General features: G+C 42.7%; 1 protein-coding gene across 3 annotated transcripts in view; it reads right to left on the reverse strand.

Annotated features, from left to right (window-relative positions):
* Window positions 1-11,960, reverse strand: part of LOC118776297 (PDZ and LIM domain protein 5-like) — a 101,756-nt gene extending 89,796 nt beyond the window's left edge. For 2 of the 3 annotated variants that reach the window (XM_036526523.1, XM_036526521.1), the window contains exons 1-2: window positions 2,842-2,930; window positions 1,944-2,136 (exon numbers count right to left, since the gene is read on the reverse strand). In XM_036526523.1, the coding sequence (XP_036382416.1) occupies window positions 1,944-2,042 (99 nt within the window). In that variant the 5' untranslated portion in view covers window positions 2,043-2,136; window positions 2,842-2,930. Of the gene's footprint in view, window positions 1-1,943; window positions 2,137-2,841; window positions 2,931-11,565 lie in introns of those variants that run through there. The other variant, XM_036526522.1, reaches the window with a different exon arrangement.
* Window positions 11,961-17,018: the final 5,058 nt, after the last annotated feature.

A 17,018-nucleotide genomic window follows, 5' to 3' on the forward strand; every position in this document is an offset into this window, starting at 1 on the left:
TGTAAGGTTTCTGAGAAAAGTGGCATGATCTGGAAAGCTCTTCTGGAGCCTCAGAGGATGGATTGATCTGACTCCAACTGAGCCGACTGGCTCCTGGCAACGAGGATCACCACTCAAAACAGGTGGAGTCTGAACTCAAGGCTCACGCTGGCTATTCATTCACAATCCACAGCATTTTAGACAAAGACGTTGGTGTGTGAACATTGCAAAAAGTGCCGATGTGCTGCCATTCATTTTTTTTTTATCAAATAGGGAGTTCAGAAGCCAGCTCTTATTTTATTTGCATTACATACAAAGCCAACTGCAGGAGAGTAACCACAATCCTCATATGCCATAACATATCCCATCTAGAGGTCATCTGGAACAGATGGCTCTGAAAGCTTCAGAATTTGCATTTGAATAAACAGGGAAGAAGTTTACCAAATCAGCTCTTGAGGTAAATACATCAACCTGAAGTAGACACAACAGTAACAAAATTACACCCCTCCAACCAAGGTCCAGCCAGAGTACCATGCACCCAGATGACATGAATTTTTCCTGGATTACTCACTTCCTGTGAAACTTGGGTCTATGGGACAGAGGTGCACTTTAACCAGTGAGATATTGGCAGTCAAATAAGGGCAATTATTAAACAGTGAGGTGTGAGGGGTGGCGAAACACAGAGGTACAAAGGTTGGAGATTAGGTGCAAAAAATCAGCTGTTAGAAAGAGTTGAAATGTCTGCATGCTAGGAGAAGACACTGATGTAAGCTGACAATAAATGTAGACACAGTGCAGTAACAATAAATGAATGTTGGCACAAACTGAATTCAAAATCTACACACAAAAACATACATCTATTTCACTAATTTTAACATGACAATAATATCTGTATCTTTCATATCATGCGTGGGGAAAATGCTAAAATGTTTGGAAAGACAGAAATGTCTCCAAAGGAACTAGAGGGTCATGGCCAACTCTAGACAAAATTGACCCAAACCTAAAACTCAGTTCAATAAAAATATGAGGGAAAGTTGATCAGTCTCATTCAGACACCCTGCCAGTCTCGAGAGTGCACAGATCACAACTACAAGCAATAACATCCAAAGCTCTGGAAATGGGCTCATAAACTAAATATATCACGTGTGGTCTAGGAGTAAATACAACATTGTTCTTGGAACAGGGTATCACTATACTCCACCAAGGCATGACCTAAAGTGGGTCTGGGCAATACGCAGACCATTTACTCTTTAAAGTAAGGCAGCATATGTTTCAGCAGTGGGGAGGGGGTAATGGGGTGTGTGTGTGTGTGTGTGTCTGTATGTATGTGTATGGGGTAGGGGGGTTAGGAAAATCAATCACTACATCGTTTTAGTCACTCAACAGCCAGATGGCAGTGAGGGGATGGAAGCCATTCCTGGGCTTAGAGTGTCGCCGTGACGTTGGAGAGGGGCGGGGAGCGGGGGGAAGCTTTGGGTTGGTGAAGAGATCAGGGACGAGTACTGAGAGGGGGTGGGGTGAGCACAGATTAGGGAGCAAAGACGAGTGTTGGGGGGTGCCTTTAGGAGGATGAGGGGTGTGCTGGAAGGAGCCATAGAGGAGCAGGGGTGGGAGGGGAGGGAGGGGACAGAAAAGGAAAGAAAGGAGAGAAGGAGAAAGTAGGAGAGCCAATGTAAGAGAAAGAGAGAGGAGGGGACAGAAGAGAGGGAGGAGGGGGGAGACGAAGGACAAACAAAGGGGAAGAGAGGACTGAGGGGAAGCCAAAGGAAGAAGGGGGACAGGATAGGAATGAAGAGAGAAGGGAGGGAAGAAGGGAGATTGGCAAGAGAGAGAAGATCATGAGAAGTGTAAGATGAGACGCAGTGGAGTTAGGGGTGAGAAGAAAGGAGAGGAAAGGTGAAACAGGAGAAGAGAGGGGAGAGGGAGGTAAGGAGAGGACAGAAGGCAGGGGCCGTGTGACTCACCCTGGAGATAGTGAGGGGCATGTTGAAGTCCTTCCCACCCTGCAGCCTGAAGCCCCAAGGGGCGGGGCCCGCCAGCGAGACGCTATAATTGCTGCTCATGGTTCACCGATTTCAATGGATTAGATTTCCGCTCTTGATGGGTTCTTGCAGATGTGCGCAGTCAGGTGCTCCTTAATTCCAACTGTGAGACGTCCTGCAAAATGACAAGAGAGGGGTTTGCCCTTACTGTTACAACAGTTGCATAGGGTAATCGCGTATCAAATTATCTGTCAGCTGAGCCAAAATTCCCTTATCTCGAGCAACTTACAATGCTTAAAGCTTTTTCATTTCCCTTATTCCTGCTTCCTAATTTTTTTTTTATGTTCTAACGTATAGCCTGTCTGTAACTTTCACCTCATTTAGCTCATTCATTTAAAGCTGTACGCCTTTACAAATCTATTTCTCAAATGCCACCCTGCCATGCAAAATACACCCAGACAAGTACAGACGTTCTTTCAGTAAAGTATCTTCTGACACTATCAACAGTCCATCTGATAATCTATTTCCATAGAGAATAAAAGATCAAACAACACAGCCACAAGAAACTTACTAGCCAAAGACATGAGATGTCTCTAACCAGTCAATAACCAGCATAAAACACACAGAGGAAGTGAAGGAAAAGAAGAAAATATGACATCTACTGGGGGATACAGCCCACTAATTAATGCAGGTAAAGTAAAACACAAAAAACGCCATTATGATACTGCCAACGCTGACCCTGAACTGAATCTTCATGTTACATAACATAACATAACATCACACAACATAGCATAACATCACATAACATAACATAACATGGCAAGCTTCCATTCATATCCTGGACATACAATTTTAGAGCATTATGAATTCTAAAATGTACCTCAGGTAGCGTGAGGAGTCCTTTCCTCTTTACGAATAAGCTATTCCTTTGGAGGTTAACAGCCCAAGCGGTCCAGGTCCCCCTAAATCCCCCCGTCTGTAAATAATGACCCCCAGGGCAATGCGATCCCCATTTATACTGAGACAGGCAGGGGAGGGTAGTGGGAGGGGGGGTAATCTTAGATCCAGATATTTTAGGATTCAGGGCAGTGTAAGGCAGTGTGTTTAAGGTGGAACTCAACATAAAGCCCACATAGCCCATATGTAAACATTTCCAAGGCCCAGATTAAAAGGCTCAGGGAAGAATGTTCCACAATGGCAATGGCATCAGGGTTGCTGCTTTAACCAAGAGTTGCGCTGCTTTCCTCCCTTCTCCCGCACGTATCTGGCTGCTGGCACTCGGCAAGCCAGATATTGGCTTTCTGTTTTCACGGGAGAGAGATATAATTACACTCGACTTCATACCCACAGCCACTTCATAACTCTCTGGTGTGTTCATCCTGCCTATAATGGCACATTCAATCAAGAGCCGACAATTAAAGCTAGGCCTTTTTCCTCCGTTTCCTCTAATGAAATTAACATTGTTTTCTAATTCAAGACCAGTTTTGGCCCACATCATAAACAGATGACAAATCAGCTGCATTATTTAAGCGAAACACAATGTAATTCTATTTTACTCAAAGGATATGCCATTTAGCAGTTATAAATCTGAGCGCTTGCCACATGTGAATTAAAAATCCACCCTTTTATGGTCACTGTCCAGAAACAAAATAAACAGGCCTGGGTAGAGTAAAGTCATGTTATAGGAGCAAAGTCTCAGCCCAGGATGCCACTCATTAGAGTCTCAGTCAATGTGTGCAAGATACTGCGCTCCTCTGGAGTGTGGCCAGGTTCAACACAGCCCTCAGTGTTCCCGAGGGTTCCTCCAAGCAGAGTCATGGGGAGGTCACAGGTCACCTGACCTACAGCCAGGGAGCAGCCATGGAGGTCACGTGACCAGCGGCATCATGGGGAGGTCTGGGTATGGAGGAAGTGGGGAAAGAGGCACACTCATGCACGAAGCTGTGCACAACAGACTGGTGAGTTTCCAATCAGGGAGAGTCCCACACAGACGAGGAGCCACATAAGCAAAAATAAGCCTTTACTGGGCTTCAGAGCTCCATAATAGAGGACTCCAGTGGCTGGCAGAAGGTTTAGCTGCATGGGAACGACATCAGACCTTTGGCAGAATGACTTCACAGCATGAATTGGGCTAAATGAGGAAGCTGATTCATCGCATAGTTCTCGAAAATTTATGGGAGACCACATCTGAACCAAAGCGAAATTTCACTGCTAATGCAGCCACCGGCAGACAGACGAAGGTGGATCACGTCGGCCCAAATACATAAAAAAACATCAAAAGAACTTTATTTTACTCCCTCTGCTGAGTCTGACAAAGACCTCTTCAGTCATACAGATTATTTTCGGGGCCACTTACGTCATAATGCATTGCATTTTTGCTCCTCCACAGTTAATGTAGTAATTATGAATGAATAAATAAATTGCTCAGAGTGAACCCTCACAGTGTGAAAGCTGACACACATGATGGGCCATTTCTGAGTGAGGTGAGCACACCTGGGATGAGGGTTCGAAGGAGCAGAGGTACAGGCTGGGGCCTGTACCAATGGGTGTGAACACATGCTCGCATCTCATGACAAGGACAGGGCGTGCATCAAGGAGTGGAACACTGTCGCAGTCTCAATTCATTTATCATCTGTCAGTCACTGTGATGGTGCAGCCAAATACTATGAGGTCAGCCAAGCGAAGTGTTGGGAACGCACTGGTTCTGCCTGTTCCAGTTTTGTTTGTTTTTCACCCATGTTTCATTTATTGTTCAAGCCACCACGATGTGTCCAGACAAAATGGAGATTGCCCAAAAGGAAAAATGTCCTCCCATGTAGAGGTAGCAACAGGAACAGTCAACTTTCTTCAATCCAATTTGCTGTCCGAGCTGCAGTTGTTGCAGACCACTATAGCAGGGACAGACCTCACATCAGCGCTATGTCTGGCAACATCTCTTTTCCTTTTCAAATGTGGCGCACCTGGCCCAGTCATTACACGGAAGGTAGTGACTGCTAAAGATCCATGAGCCTTTCCTGAAATCCAACACAGGGTCAGGATTCTAACTAGATAACAATGGAGATAAAGCTTGAGCCTGGGGCACAGTAAACATTACAGAAATTAATAAAAGAACAGAAGAATAGAAGAATAAAAGGTGTTAAGAGAAATTCAAATGAACAGCACCCATTCAATGAGACACAGTGGAAAAATCTGAAAAGGGCACAAACTAGTAATTGTTCAAAGAGACCTGCCTTTAAAAAATGATGAAATGTGATGAGGGACTGTATTGTTGTGCGACAGTTCTTAAGTTCTATTCTATATTCAGTTTTATGTTAGCAAGCAGTTCATTGCACCATTGGGGACTTCATGAGCACAAATCTTTAGATTTAGAAATGGTACAACAAAGAGATGGAAAGGGTAGTCTGGCAGCAGATGTATCTACACAACTGTAACAATCTTCAAAACCTATACCTTTAAACATGTGTATCATCTGTATCATCATACTTGTGATGTCAGCACTAGGTTTGGCACTGATGCACTGATTCTAGGGAGTACCAGCAGTTCATATTTTCCTCTGGTCTGTCCAGCGTCTATTTGTGACCCGTGTGCTCATCCCTCTCCCCTTCCCCAGGCATTTCCTTTGTCCATCCTTATTAATAGCACGCAAATCTGTCCCCGTGAACGGCGCTTCGTGCTTGATCCACAAAACAATGGAAGTTAAGCGAACAGTACCGTGGCTATGTGCTGGCGCTCTCTGAAGTGGTGCACTAGCTGAGGCCCTGCAATGTATTGTACACCCAGACCTTTTGTACAGATGTTTACGCAATCCAAAGGGCAAATGCTGGTGCTAACAAGGCTACAAGGGGATTCTCAGTGTGTTTGAGTGCACTCTAACAGAAGAATTAAGGCTCTGTTTGAACTCTCCTGTGATAGACTCAGATTCAAAGACACCAAATACTCAAATAAATAAATAATATAAGAATATAACTGTAATAAAAAGCTTCCGATCCATAGGTCAATGGCAGCGATAAATGCTGAGAATCACGTACCAGTAGAATTGCGGTTAGATCGAACCCGGGCTTCAGAGTCATAAATCACTGATAGCCTCAGCTTCCAGACGAACCCTTTCTATTCAGGTTATGGGAAAATTTGTCAGCACAAAGGGGGAAAGAGTCAAAAACATTATGAATTTTCGCTCTGCTTCATTGTTTCTTTAAGAGCTCCCCACAAGGAAAGTTGGCTGTGTCCCAGGACAAACAGTGTGATGCCCAGGGGCTACGCGACGCACCAGCAGCGCTGAATAACTTTTAATGACACATTGTCAGTCTAGCCATCTGATCATGCTGCTTCCACCAGCCTAAACCCTGTTAATCCCCATCTATCCTGTCTACATTAATATCTATATGTGCATTGGGCCCCTCCAGCACTAAAGCCATTATCCTCTCCCTGTAAATGCACCAAAGGACAGAGACAGAAAAAAAATCATCCTGGGCGCGATTTATAACATTTGTTTACTCACTCTGCTCTCGTCATCGTTTCAGTTTACAACACCAAACCAAGTATGCTCGCAAGGACTGCTGCCCAAGTGCTGTGGTTTGAGCATAGCTACATTCACATGCACATACACACACGCATACAAACACACACACACACACATACACACCCACAAACAAGCAAATGCAATCACGCATGCCATCAGGCAAACAAGGGCATGCACACGCACACACAGACACACACACATGCAAACACATGCTCACACACACACAAGCACATGCACATGCTCAGGCATACAAACACACATATACACACACATACACACACATACACACACACACACACACACATACACACACACACAAACACCCACAAACAAGCACACGCATGCCCTCAGGCAAACAAGGGTGTGCACACGCACACACAGACACATACTCCCTTAATTCCTAAAGGGAGGGTTCCAGTTCACATGTGGTGACTGTTCTACAAATAAATCAAGTTTTAATTCAATAATAGTTGACTTCCATATGCTAACATATCTGAAAAATCATTTCTAACAATTTTAAAACTGTTCCAAAGATAAGGATATGAAACACAATAGGGACATTTTCAACTGGGATGTAGTGTTGTGAGGTAGACAGCACAACAAATAGTCCATGATTGCAAACATTACACAAATTTAGGTGTAGTCTAACATTGTGACAAACTGTAGGGCTTGCTCGAATGCAATAATGTGTGATTTTGGTACAACCAATGTGAACACATGCAATAGCCCTTAACCAGCAAAACCAACAGAAAACTGACTAATCTCTACACAGCTCTGTGTTGTGTCCACCTGGTTGCTGGGTGACACCAACGAGGGTGCTAACCTTCAGAAATGATTCACTCAGGTCCCGCCCAGCATTCCTCTGTAATGACATTAGACTCTACAGCCACACAGTTATGTATCAGGAGGCAGGAACATCAACAAGGTTGAAAAAATACCCCCGTAAACAGAGCCATTTCACTTTATGGATAACGTCAGTTGCTAATTCCAATTTAAGGAGCATTCGAAAAGTAGAAATGTAACCTAGCCTTTTGAAACAGGGTGTAATTTGTGGCTTGGGTCTGGTCTAAACCTTGCAGGCCCTGAGGCTCCAAGCCTTCATTCCACCTCAAGCTTGAAATACCTCAGCCAATCACTGTTTAGGTGATCAAAGTCATCTGCACTGTGGCTCCCAGGACCCTAATAGGCTGGTGATTGAGAAGTGCCCGTTTAAAGCGGTGGGAATTTACAGGCCTTTCAAACTCTAATCTGCCTGTGTCAAGTTTAAGCCCATTTAACACCAAACCGCTTGAGCAAATCCATGTGTCAATTTATCTGTCAATCACTATCTTTTTTTTTTCTTTCCACCGACAATTGTCATATCTGCAAGCAAGTGACACAAATAGTTGGAGCTGACTGAACAGCAATGGAAAACATTTGGAGCAGCATGACAGTCAGAGAAGGGATTTTCAGTCCCGGGCAGATTCTGGGTAAGACTCGGGGGCACAAGTCTGAACCAGTGACCCGCCCCAAAACTCAGAGCAGCTGTGCGCCCATTCAGCGATAATGAACGGAGAGTCAGCGCAGACTGACAGACACAGACAGACACACAGACAGGCCGGCAGGCAAGCAGACACAAGACAGACCACAAATAGCTCCAGAAAAAAAAACGCACCAAATTTACTATATTACAATCGATTAAAAGGGACTTTTTCTCCCACAAGTCCCACCAAACCCACCCCCTCCCATCTTCCGTTGTTGGCCTAAAACGTACTTATGTCTAGACCTGAGATAAATACACATGCATGGTGATTAAACCCAAGAGATTAAAAAAATGCTTCTTTTTTTCGTGCTCTTGCTCTCTCACTGGCATTTCTCTTTTGTTACACTGTTGGATCGTGGCTCTTTCCTCTGTTTTATTCCTGGTCTTCTCCCAGCTGCAGCTGCTCAGTGTTTATGGCAGTGGGAGATGGCCCATGAATGTCTCTCCCCTGGAAACCTGTGCCATCCAGCCAGCCGGCCAGCTTTGCGGCCAGGCCAGGCTGGTCTTCGGATTAGCTGCGCTTCTCCATTTCCTGACCCCGGTGGAGGACTGGAGCCTGCCTCTCGCTAGCCCTGACCCTCCAAACCCCAGGACTGCCACCTGTGTAATGTTCCCCAGATTCAAGTCACACACATGGAACCATGCGTGTTCCCTGATGGAACTCACAGTAGGCAACAGAGGAGCATGTCAAATCACCAACAGCCCACATTAAACAATACCTTTTTCCAGATGAATGTGTGTGTGTGTGTGTGTGTGTGTGTGTGTGTGTGTGTGTGTGTGTGTGTGTGTGTGTGTGTGCGTGTGTGTGTGCGTGCGTGCGCGCACATGCTGTATGAGTCCGTTTGGGCATCTGTGATTATTCATGAATGTATATGTCTGTGTGCGAAATGTGTGCATGTGCACTTGTATGTGTGCTCCCATCTCCAAACCAAGGGCTCACTGTTTACTTGGCGAACACAGTCAGAAAACAGACCATGCTGAACACGCTGCAGGAGATCATGAGGTTCCAGTTAGCAATACACCATGCTGAGAGAGAGAGTGGAGGAGAGACCCACCAGGACCAAGGCTAAGCTCTCTCTCTTAAGCAGACAGCTGAAATGAAAGGCACTCCCCCAGCTCTGACCAAGTCTGATCCACACACTGTATACACAGTAACCTTTAACATACTGTAAAACACCACAGGACCGAAACTAGACTCACTAGACCAGACAGGACCGGTAACTTTCAACATACTGTAAACACAACAGGCCTGAGACTAGACTCATTGAACTACATAGGACCGGTAATCTTCAACATACTGTAAAACACAATAGGACCAAGACTAGCATTCACCATCCAGCTAAATCCACACAACAAACAGGTACTTTGGAAAAGGCAAACACATGGACAATTTGCAGCCTATGTTCAGTGTGTGTTCTGGTCTGCCTATGTTTGTGTGTGCTCCTTGCTTTCCATAACATAAGATTCCAGGCCACATGGGTCACATCCTTCCACATCATTCATAGCCCAGAACCATGTCTCCACCGCAACTGCACCTGCCAGATGACCTGAACGATCAGCGGCCCATACATCGCTCACTCAGTGCTGTCAGTTAATCACAGGCCACTGGTTTGAGGCTATACCTGGATGGAGCACAGCTCATTCCCACAACTGCTGGTATAGCTGAAGTCTGTCTGGTACTGTGGAGCATCATCTAAGGATTTTCATTTAAGGATTTGTATGGCGTTATTCTGTTGTTCTCACTAAGGGTCTACACCAACATATTTTCAAGGAGACAGCAGTACCTAAAAAGCTAGTAGTAGTAAAAAAGAAAAAATATGCCAGGAGGGTTTACCATCTCATAAAATGGGTCTATTACAGGATGCCTGTGTCTATGACTCTAAATTCAGGCTACCTGAGATCAAACAGGAAGTGACTTTAAAGGGTTTATATATATACACTGAACTTATAGCCTATGCTTTAAATGTTTTATAAAGGTCAAAGTAAAAAATACAACAGATTTATGTTTCTCTCAAAGCCTGCTCTGTATGGAATGCAGAAAATAATGTTTTGAAGGCAAGTGGACTTTTCTCCTGCAGACTGAATCGATTCTGGGCAGCAATTGTATCCTCCTCTGAGTACTTTCAGCATTAATAGGTATGGGACATTTTATATACTTCCTTAAATTCCTCCTCGCCAAATATTACACATTCATTGTACGGACAGAGTGAAAAGCTGATTCCGCTTTGTGCCCCATGCCTCCATGAGAAACATTGTATTTTTCTCGGTAAACGCTATTAATTAAAGCTTCCACATTAGCAACCAAACAAACATTAAAAACGTTTCAAAGACGACTCTTAACCGAGATACTTAACTCTGACGCTTACAATGCGACTTTCTGACAGGAGACAGGAACCCTCTAAAGACACGGATTTCCTTATTCGGCTATTGTCTAGCGAGATACGACATCGTTTTCGCAATGTCGCCGTGTCGCCCCAGGAACGACAGCAATGTAACGGGGGTAAGCTTAGAGGAAACTTTAACACGACGCGTGTCAGGTCATGTTTCAGGCATATTTCATTGACAAGTCCCTATTTTTTAAAGTATATGTTATTCAAATATAACGCGGTGTAGTTTATATTACACGTCGACCTTTGTCCAAAGTCCTTCGGCATCAGCGAGACAATGGCTGTATAGCCGTGACAAAATGACCCTAGACATATAGAGTATTGGTTCAGTCGCTGCACACAAACTGCGGGTTGAGCTTTTTGTTTTAAAATTCTGCAGACCAGGCTGCCTTTGGAATACACGCAACGGAGCCCACGAAACATACATCAAGTAGCCGAGCAAATGTCGCTTATGGGCAGTTCTGATTGAAAAACGGAAGCACCTCTTCCATGATCACCCGACCAAAGAGCTCAACTGAAATCGGCGTATGACCGTCTGTCATGGCTGGGGCGAAAGGTCCCTGACTGGTGTGTTATAGCTAAGTAGAATGATGACAGCTACGCGCCCCTGCCTGTACCGACACCAACCTCAACCTCAGCAGCTGAAACTTCCCGTTTCGTGCGTTTCACGTGTCTTCTTGAATAATAAAAGAAGCCACGTATAAAGAAACAATTGCTGGTGGACATCAAAAAGACATAAAACCAGCAGTCACAAACTTTTCAGAACTTTTAAACTCACTTTAAAACACACAGCGTTAAACCACTTCAAAAAGCTATACGGCTTGGAACAAGCGGTGTCATTTTATCGTATCTTTAGTTAACTATCAAACATGAGTATTCGAAAGGCCTTGAAAAGCAATATTCAGCTTTAATAGATAAGAGTAATTATTGCGTATCAAATAAATCAAAGTTTAACGAACGCGCATTTTCCCATGATAACCCCCAGATATTGTTCAATGCTACGCTAACATATGAACACATTTACAGAAGGCATGTTTAATTCTAAGATGCACTTGCTGCAGTACTTGTTACAATGGAGATAATAAACTTCCCATTCGCCTAACGCTGCTGCTAATACTTCCACAAGGTCCTGACAACGATTCCGTCCACAGTTCTCAGTATGCTCGTGTCACTTACCTCTTTGTTGGTGGCGCAAATGTGTCTCCGTCCCGTCCAGCCGCACTGCGAGTGTAACCAGGCTGACTGTGCTGCCGAACACCGAGTTTCTCACACCAGTTTGGCTTCCGCTCTTGTCGCTTCCCCGTGGGGAGGAGGTAAATTTCTCTCTATCAGATTACGTCATCAAAGCAGGGGCCGGACCACAAAAAAGTAACCAAACGAGAAATAGTATAATTTGATGAATGTGATCGCCACGAGACAAAGGCTAGATCAACACCCATAGGTTGTTTTTTGTTTCACGTATATTCGATCAAAGGAAAATCATTTTCAAAACTCTCAAACATGTAAAACACTGCGAGAAGAGGATGGTGGCAGGAGGTGGCTTTGACAGACTTCTTAGTTTAAGTGTTAAGTTCTGTAATTCGACCTGTCATAAACCATATATACATATATATATATATATATATATATATATATATATATATATATATATATATATATATAGATAGATAGATAGATAGATAATATAGTGTATATATATATATATATATATCGCTAGATTTTTAAAAATAAAATCAATTCACCCATAAGTGGTTCGACCACTAATCTTATCACACTGCTTGTTCACAGTGATGGCGCATTGTATTCAACACACAGAACCATTTTCAGACTGCTTTGCGCCACCGCAGAACGAGGTGTCATCCGCATCCAATTTGTTTTCAGCATGAAAATAAGTTCGCGAATAAATGAGGGGCCAGTCAACGTTACAGCAATTTCCACTGGTTCACTCTGAGAAACAAAGCGCAGCTTGTTATTCCGAGGTTTTAGTGATGGATGTTTGTTGGCAAAGTTCAGTGAAACGCTCAGTGACGCACATGGGGCAGGTAACGCAGGGTGGTCTGTTTACACCATGCTTTATGGGTGATGTTGGGTATATCATTATGTAACAGGTATCTTGCCAATGCTATTACAGGAACGGAGATAGCTAACACTTGACATCAATGCCACTCCTCGGTGCTCATCATTCTAGCCATAAGATCCATTCTATTCTAACTATGAAATCCAGCCATCTTCAATTACGGAGTGATGTGAAATCTGACATGACTGGTGTTAGCAACTAAAACTGTGTGCATGTGTTTGTGTGTGTGTGTGTGTGTGTGTGTGTGTGTGTGTGTGTGTGTATCTGTCTGGCTGTCTGTCTGTCTGTGTTGATAAGAGGAAGAGCAAAAGAATATAAACTATACACATAACATAGCATGTGTCTGTGTGTTTGAGCTGCATTCAGTGTGACAGAAATAGCTTGTGTTGCTTTGTGTGAGACACATTTGGACGGAATGTTCTTTTTGCAATAACCTTCCAGATGAAAGGCCTCACCTTAGCTCCTCCCTACTACCTGTCACTGCTGTTGCTGTCACTGACAAGTTGCATCATTTAGAGAAATGGCTGGAAGAGAGCATAGTTCAGTATTACAGTTACACACGGCAGAGAGGATGACATCATCCCTTCTTTCATGTGAAACAGGTGAGCATATCTCTCCAGAACGCAAGCTCCAAAGCTGCTGTACAAGGTGCACTTGATTAATTGATGGACTGACTGCTTGCTACGGGTGACTTCACATACCATCATTTCTGTTATCACAACTGCTTGGCTCTTGACAGACCTCTACAATACTTATGCCTTCTAATGCCAAACAACAGGTTGTGCATCTGTACTTGAGCTTTTGAAGGAAATAAAGTGAAATTTCAATTTCCTACATGCATCGAGAAGAGTGCTTGCTGTCTAAGTCTATATCATGTTCATATCAGTATATCAATTATTAACCTGAATGCACAGAAAGGTGTGAGTGCTCATTCATTCTACCAGGCCTCATACTTTGTGACTGGTGCAACTTGCACATTTGTATGTCTGCTTGTTTCCTGTTCTATTTAATTTTAAAATGTTAGGTATACTGTACATAGGTTCTCTTGGGTAGGTCCGCAGATCAGTTTTGCCTTTTCTCATATAATGGATGGCCTAGTAATTGAGTTGAAAAGTTTGATCCAAGATCAGTGAGATTTTTTTTCATGAAAGCAGTCATATGGCAAATGGTGCTTATAACATGCTAATTTATTCATGGAAAGCATGAAGTACTATGGTCATCAAGCGCAGAGAAGTCCAAGCAGATTCAGACTACCCCTAGTTGAGGGTATGTGTGGTCTGAGAAATTTTGTATTCAATATGATCTATTCTCTGTAAGGATAAGGGAGAGGGGAAAAGGGAGAAATAGAGAAAGTGGGATAAAGAGTGGGGAAGCGAATGATTGCAAAGAGAAAATAGAGTAAGAACTGTGGGTGTTTACTTTGGAAATTTGATTGCTACTGTAGTAATTTTTTGTATAACATTACTACTTGTAATCTTCTGATTTTGACCCAGAGGCTTTGTAGCATGTTTTCCAAAGATAACTGCAATCCTAAACTTGAATCTCAGTCAAAGTTGAATTTGGCTGCATCCTCATTGGGTAATTTGAATGAATGTGAGAACACTGAAAAATGAATCATTATCAACTGCATGATTTGTGTCTGATAATGAGGATACCAAGAATAATAGCACCAACAACAGCAACAGTAATGAAACAAGCTCACTCTTCACACAAGGTAACTAGTTCACGTTCAACAAATCCTGTTAAGTAACTCACTCTGCTGTCTCCTCCAGAACAACATGGGTATTTATGGGAGCAGTAAATTACTAGTGGCAACTGCATTCCAGGACATCTGGAATAAAAAACCCTGCTGATCACACCTTGAAAATATGCAGGGGTGACGGCAGTTTCAACCTCACTGACTTCAGTGGCCAGGTATTTTTATTTAGTGACCACATACCCGGGTGTAAGCAAGTGTGCTTGGTTGTGACTCGTGATGTCATCTTTTCCTGAGGCAAGTGATGCCTCGGGTGGGAGAGAATGACTCTGGAAACCTGCATCTGAAAGGCATTGCTCTTTTCCCAGCGCAATCAGTAAACCACATCCTTTCTAAGGGATGGCTATTGAATGCTTCCAGCCAGACAACGTCTGACCCTGTTTTCCATGCAATACACATTTTTTTTCTTTGATATTTTTCCTCTACAAATATTAAATTTTGTGTTGAGTCTTTAAAACAACACCTATTAGCAGTCACTATTAAATCTGTCTCCAGTGTGTGTAGGGACAAAGAGATGGATGTAAAATGACATACAGATAGACAGACAAACATGCAGTAGACAGATCATTGCCCTACATGAGTGCTGCACCTACTCTTGCACATGTGAAGTATCATCAGTGCCTTTTCAACTGCAGAAGGTCTGTGTTAATTGGTTGCTAGTACCCTCTAGTGGATAAATCACCAATTGCAGTTTAAATACATTCAGTTTCCTGATGTGATGGTAGGCTTATGTGTATTTGGTCAAGAGCAAAAGGGACTTCCTCAGTGAACTGAAGAAAAAATATTTCTGCATGTTGCAAGATGGGTCAGGTGTCACAACATATCTGATATAAGCTTTCTGGGGCTGCAGTGTAGCGTAGTGGTTAAGGAGCAGGACTTATAACTGAAAGGTTGCCAGTTTGATTCCCCACTGGGCACTGCTGTTGTACCCTTGGGCAAGATGCTAAACCCACAATTGCCTCAATAAATATCCAGCTGTATAAATGGATAATGTTGTAAAAACCTGTAACTGATGTAAGTTGCTCTGGATAAGAGTGTCTGCTAAATGCCAGTAATGTAATGATAAAGCTAACCTATTTTAAGTCCAATTTACTGCTACTTGGTTTAAGTACTGAAAAGCAGGTCATCTCTGCTCTGCGGAAGACAGTCCAAAGAATGTTCCCTCAAGAAACAATAAAGACTTACTTGAATATTCATGTAGTTGGCCTACATGGCAGATACCAGTATCCGAGAGAAAATATCACTCCAAGAGAGCAGTGCTTGGAGTGGAGCTGGCAGTGGAGCCAGCACTTATTGTTATGCATGGCTGAACACTACTAAAATTATTTCAATGCTGCAAAATGAATTAAAACCACTTGAATAAATTTAGCACCACTCTTTCCATTTTCCATAGCTCCAGCTAAAATGATTATTTGATCAAAGATTAAAATTCAGAATAATCTCATGGATAAGGAAGCGCAGTACTAAAAATTAAGCATATAGATTTTACTCAACCTACCTCAATACACAAAACTGGCCAGGTCAAGCTTTCATACATTTTTTCCTGATAATTAGTGCCTGATATGTTACTTCAAAAATTGCTTCCACAATCTCTCTCCTGGTTTTAAAAACAAAGTTAATTGAGGGGAAAGGCTTAAAGAATTTGAGCGGGCCTTTGAAGAGGGTAATGGCATAGATAAATATCGTGGTTAACGTGAGAAGTGTGCGGTTGGTGCCGGCTTTAGCACTCACTGAAGCGCAAGGCATAGCATGGAGGCAGAGGTCTATTCTCCTTGAGGGTTAAACAGGCAAGCTTCAGGTCAGTGAGCAATAAAGGCTTTACTCAACCACCAGAAGAGCCACTGAACATGAAATACCATTTCATTTGTCAAGGCAAAGATTATAAGGAACCTCATGTTTAAAACATCTACATACATGATTACAAGGAGCCACATGTTTAAACACTGCACATACATTTCTACTGCAGCTAGCCAAACATTTCATTAGATTTACTGTTGGTAGGAGTGGTTAAATGCCTAACATCTTTGAGGCTAATAATACTGAACAGTCTTTCTTGTCTGATCGCTCATCACAAGGAAGAATGCTATGAGTTTAAAGAACAGATGTGCCCTGCAGAGAGAAATAAAAAGTAGAAAATTGTGTTAATACAAAAAGACAATGTGCTTTTATATTTTACTTTCCTGTTATGTCTGGGTAGAAGGGCTATCATCCAATCTGAGCCCACCTCTTTATGCAGCTAAAGTCAATACACGGAGCCACTACATGAGGCTTTCAGACTGAACATACAGAAGTGGCAGCCTTTCTGTATGTCACAATGTGTAGTTGTAAACATTTTTATTTTGTGTGTACTGTTAAAATGAAGCTTGTTATTATTATTATTAATTTGTGTCCTTTAGCTATCAGTCATCTTTTTTCTCTCTGTGCTTATTTCTGTGTATTGAAGTCATCGCTTTTTAAGGACAACAGCTAGCATTGAATGGGACCTGGTTTCTTTTGCATACTACCATTGTTGTGGTTTCATAGCATGAACACCACAAAATTATTTCAATGCTGCAGAATGAATTAAAACCACTTAAATTTAACACTGCTGTTTCCATTTGCCATAACTTCAGATGTTCAGCTAAAAGGATTCTTTGATCAAAGAATGAAATAAAACTTGTGTTATTAATTGGTATCAGTCATATTTTTCTCTGTGCTTATTTCTGTATTTTGAAGTCATCGCTTTGTGAGGATTTCATTCATTTTGCAGTGGTGAAATAATTTTAGTGGTGTTCATACTGTGAAGCCACAACAGTG

The sequence above is a fragment of the Megalops cyprinoides genome, chromosome 4 (assembly GCF_013368585.1).
Source record: "Megalops cyprinoides isolate fMegCyp1 chromosome 4, fMegCyp1.pri, whole genome shotgun sequence".
Lineage (NCBI taxonomy): Eukaryota > Metazoa > Chordata > Actinopteri > Elopiformes > Megalopidae > Megalops > Megalops cyprinoides.